General features: G+C 39.1%; 1 protein-coding gene across 2 annotated transcripts in view; it reads left to right on the top strand.

Moving 5' to 3' along the window:
- SEC11A (SEC11 homolog A, signal peptidase complex subunit) overlaps positions 1-4,517 on the top strand; it is a 44,703-nt gene that overhangs the window by 27,249 nt on the left and 12,937 nt on the right. For both annotated transcript variants that reach the window (XM_017502286.2, XM_017502287.2), the window contains exon 3: positions 833-982. In XM_017502286.2, the coding sequence (XP_017357775.1) occupies positions 833-982 (150 nt within the window). The remainder of the gene's footprint in view (positions 1-832; positions 983-4,517) is intronic.

Below are 4,517 nucleotides of genomic sequence, written 5' to 3'. Positions count from 1 at the left end.
AAAAAAAAAAAAAAAAAGAAAAAAAGGGTTTATAAATTAGTGCAAATATCTTAGGACCTTTTTAGGACTTGGCATAGGATGGAAGAAGTAAGAGGTAAGAAGATACTCTGTAAAAGTTAGTCTCACTTATTACCATAAAATTAAATCTTTTCCTGGCTTCTGAAATTCTTAGGCAAAAATCTCTGCTTATTCCTTGGTTTTCTCTTTTTAAAATAAGTAAATTGATAATACAAGCGTTATCTCTGTAGCTGACAGTTCTTTGACTTGATGAGCTGTTTTTCCTTTTAAATGAGTTGAACCTATAAGGTCATCTCGGCTGTTATCTTTATAAATGGCAGAGGAAAATGATCCACTTCTTATTTGCATATTTGAATATGTTTAGTGTTTTTGGCTGTTATCTTTATAAATGGCAGAGGAAGATGATCCAGTTCTTATTTGCATATTTGAATATGTTTAGTGTTTTCAGATGAAGTGAGAATAAGGGCATTATTTTTAAAGTTCATTCTCTTTTATATTCTGTTTGTCATTTGAAATTTTAAAAGGTTAAGGAATTAGTAACACTGACCTTTTCAAGATTTAAGCTTCTTTGAATAGTAATGCTTGAATTGGAACTAGTTAGTGAAGGTTAATAATTTTTTAAAAAATCCTTTGGTGTAACTTTAGTTTCAGGAAACCATATTTTGAGAACAATACATATTTATGTTGATATAGTTATTAAGATATTGAGTATACTCCAAAAGTGGTATTTTAAAATTTTGTTGAATATCTAATTTTGAAAGTACATTTAATCTCATACTTTCTTTTTGCTAATGTATTTTTCTTTCTCTCCCAGTGGCAGCATGGAACCTGCATTTCATAGAGGAGATCTTCTCTTTCTAACAAACCGAGTTGAAGATCCCATAAGAGTGGGAGAAATTGTTGTTTTTAGGATAGAAGGAAGAGAAATTCCTATAGTTCACCGAGTCTTGAAGATTCATGAAAAGTATGTGCAAATATATCATCTTTCTTTCTAAGTACTTTTGTTTAAGTGTTTGTGGTATTTAGTTTAAATAGCCTAAAGATTGTGACAGAGTGAGGAACCTCTAGGCCCTTCATCCAGTTCATTTTTATGAATGTTTGAAAATTTGATGAACATTTTGAAAATTGTAAATAATAATGTATTAGTTCATTTATTTCCCTGAAAGTTTTTCCAGAGGTTCTTCTTGGTTCCCTTTTACTTCCCAACCTGTCAGTGACTCTGTATATAATTCTAAAAAATATGACATAAAGAGCGATCCTAAATAGAATCTTCTGGTTGGGCATGGTGGCTCATGCCCGCAATCCTAGTACTTTGGGAGGCCAAAGTGAGGGGATGGCTTGAGCTCAGGAGTTGGAGATCAGCCTGGGCAACATGGTGAGACTCCATCTCTATTTAAAAAAAAAAAAAAAGAAAGAAAGTAAAGGATGGGCATGGTGGCTTACATATGTAATCCCAGCACTTTGGGAGTCTGAGGCAGGCAGAGCACCTGAGGTCAGGAGTTTGAGACCAGCCTGGCCAACATAGTGCAACCCTGTCTCTACTAACCTGCAAAAATTAGCCAGGTGTGGTGGCAGGCTCCTGTAATCCCAGCTACTCGGGGGACTGAGGCAGGAGAATCACTTGAACCCAGGAGGTGGAGGTTGCAGTGAGCTGAGATTGCACCACTGCACTCTAGGCTGCGCAACAGAGCCAGACTCAGTCTCAAAAAAAAAAAAAAAAAATTAGCTGGGCATAGTGGTATGTGCCTGTTTGGTAGCTAATTGGGAGGCTGAGGTGGGAGGATTGTGTGATCCCAGGAGTTTGAGGCTGCAGTGAGCCATGTTTGTGCCACTGCATTCCAGCCTGGGCAACAGAGTGCAACCCTGTCTCAAAAAAGGAAAAAGAAAGAAATGAAAGAAAAGGGAGGCACCCTAGAGGACACATAGATGGGAAGTGAAAGAGGAGGCAGAGTAGGCATGATTTCGGTTCTTTTTTTGTTTGTTTGTTTGTTTGTTTGTTTGTTTTTGCAATGTAGCTATCCTGACGCACTGCAACCTTCACCTCCCAGGCTTGAGCGATTCTCCTCCCTCAGCCTCCTGAGTAGCTGGGATTACAGGCATGTGCCACCATGCCCAGCTAATTTTTGTATTTTCAGTAGAGACAGGGTTTCACCATGTTGCCCAGGCTGGTCTCGAGCCCATGGCCTCAAGTGATCCGCCCAACTTGGCCTTCTAAATTGCTGGGATCACAGGCATAAACCACTGCACCTGGCAGATTTTAGTTCTTGGATTTGTGGAAGCCTTCTGTAAATAGTATTTTTACCACCCTATAAAATAGTTTTTTTCCTCCACTTAAAGAAGAGGAACATGTCAACTATTGCTTTTTGAAATACCTGTAAACATTCTAGAAGAATTCTTTCTTCATTGGTGAAATAAAGATATGACTGCTTTTTAAAAAAAATAAAATCCTATATTAGTATGTATGTGGAAATGCTGTAATTTAAAGTGATATTATATTATTGATTGGAAAGAAATAACTTTTAAGTTTTTAGAGATTTATTTTGGGGTCGGGAGCAGTGGCTCACACCTATAATCCCAGCAATTTGGGAGGCTGAGGTGGGCAGATCACCTGAGGTCAGGAATTCAAGACCAGCTGGGCCAACATGGTAAAACCTGTCTCTACTAAAAACATAAAAATTAGCCGGGCATGGTTGTGGGCACCTGTAATCCCAGCTATTCAGAAGGCTGAGGCAAGAGGATCACTTGAACCTGCGAGGCTGAGGTTGCAGTGAGCCAAGATTGTACCACTGTATTCCAGCCTGGGTGACAGAGTGAGAATCCATCTCAAAAAAGAAAAAAGAAGAAATTTACTTTGGAATTATAGAGGTTTATTCAGCACATACAGTGTTTTCCTGATTCTCAAAGTAGATTTGTGTTATTTCATTCTCAGCAATGGCTGTTGTGAACAAAGCTGAACCAACTTTCCCCTGAATATATCAGAGAGAATCAAATTGATCCCAGACCTTGTTTAAGAACTGGAGGAGAAGTCATTTTTATTTATGATCCTTTGAAGTTGAGTGAGTTTGGCTGGGTATGGGTGACTCAGGCCCATAATCCCAGCTCTTTGGGAGGTTAAGGCAGGTGGAGTGCTTGAGCTCAGGAGTTCTAGACCAGCCTGGGCATCTAGACCAGGTGGTGAAACCCTGTCTCTACAAAAAAAAAAAAAAAAAAAAATAGTTGGGCACAGTGTAGTCCCAGCTACTCAGGAGGCTGAGGTAGGAGGATCACTTGAGCTCAGGAGGTAGAGGCTGCAGTGAGCCAAGATCATGCTACTTTACTCTATCCTGGGCAACAGAGTGAGACCCTATCTCAAAAACAAAAAAGAAAGAGAAAGAAATTGAATGAGTTATAGACTTCAGTTTAAAACTGTTTCTGTATTGTAAGAGCAATCAGGAAAAATAAAAATGAAAATAAAATAAAACTATTTCTGGGTAGATTCATAGATAATATATTAATTGGAAATTCCTTAAATTTTAAAAATAATTTTATACAGAATTCTGACATTTTAAGGTATATGGGTACTTGTAATCTGGAATTACCATTTAGGCTTTTTTTTTTTTTTTTTCTGAGACAGAGTCTCGCTCTGTCACCCAGGCTAGAGTGCAGTGGTACAATTTTGGCTCACTGCAACCTCCGCCTCCCAGGTTCAAGCAATTCTCCTGCCTCAGCCTCCTGAGTAGCTGGGATTACAGGCACCCACCACCATGCCCGGCTAATTTTTGTATTTTTAGTAGAGGCAGGGTTTCACCATGTTGGCCAGGCTGGTCTTGAACTCCTGACCTCAAATGATTCACCCACCTCTGCCTCCCAAAGTGCTGGGATTACAGGCGTGAGCCACCTCACCCAGCCCCATTTGGTTTAATAGCATTAACATTATTCTTAAATATGGGGCCAAATAATATTCAAAATGTATGTATTTAGCAAGTTCATCCTATAGGATGTGTATTAGTCTATTCTCATGCTGCTAATAAAGACATACCCAAGACTGGATAATTTATAAAGGAAAGAGGCTTAATGGACTCACAGTTCCACATGGCTGGGGAGGCCTCACAATCAGAAGGCAAAGAAGCAAAGTCATGTCTTACATGTCGGCAGACAAGAGAGCATGTGCAGGGGAACTCCCATTTATAAAGCCATCAGATCTAATGAGACTTACTTACTATCATGAGAACAGCTTGGGAAAGACCTGTCCCCGTGACTCAGCTGCCTCCCACTGGGTCCCTCCCATGACACATGGGAATTACAGGAGCTACAGTTCATGATGAGATTTGGATAGGGACACAGCCAAACCATATCAGGAGGTATTATAATTTGATGATATACTCTGGCATGTGATTAAGTATTTGGAAAGAGAAATTTTACCATTGGATGACTTAATCCTTAGCTTTGCTTTTCCCATACAGATGGATACATTATTCTGTACCCATTTAGCTTTTGGGGTCTTTTTTTTTTTTTTTTTT

The sequence above is a fragment of the Cebus imitator genome, unplaced genomic scaffold, assembly GCF_001604975.1.
Source record: "Cebus imitator isolate Cc_AM_T3 unplaced genomic scaffold, Cebus_imitator-1.0 Scaffold295, whole genome shotgun sequence".
Lineage (NCBI taxonomy): Eukaryota > Metazoa > Chordata > Mammalia > Primates > Cebidae > Cebus > Cebus imitator.
The sequence above is the reverse complement of the archived record's forward strand: the minus strand, read 5'-3'. Positions and strand labels throughout refer to the sequence as shown.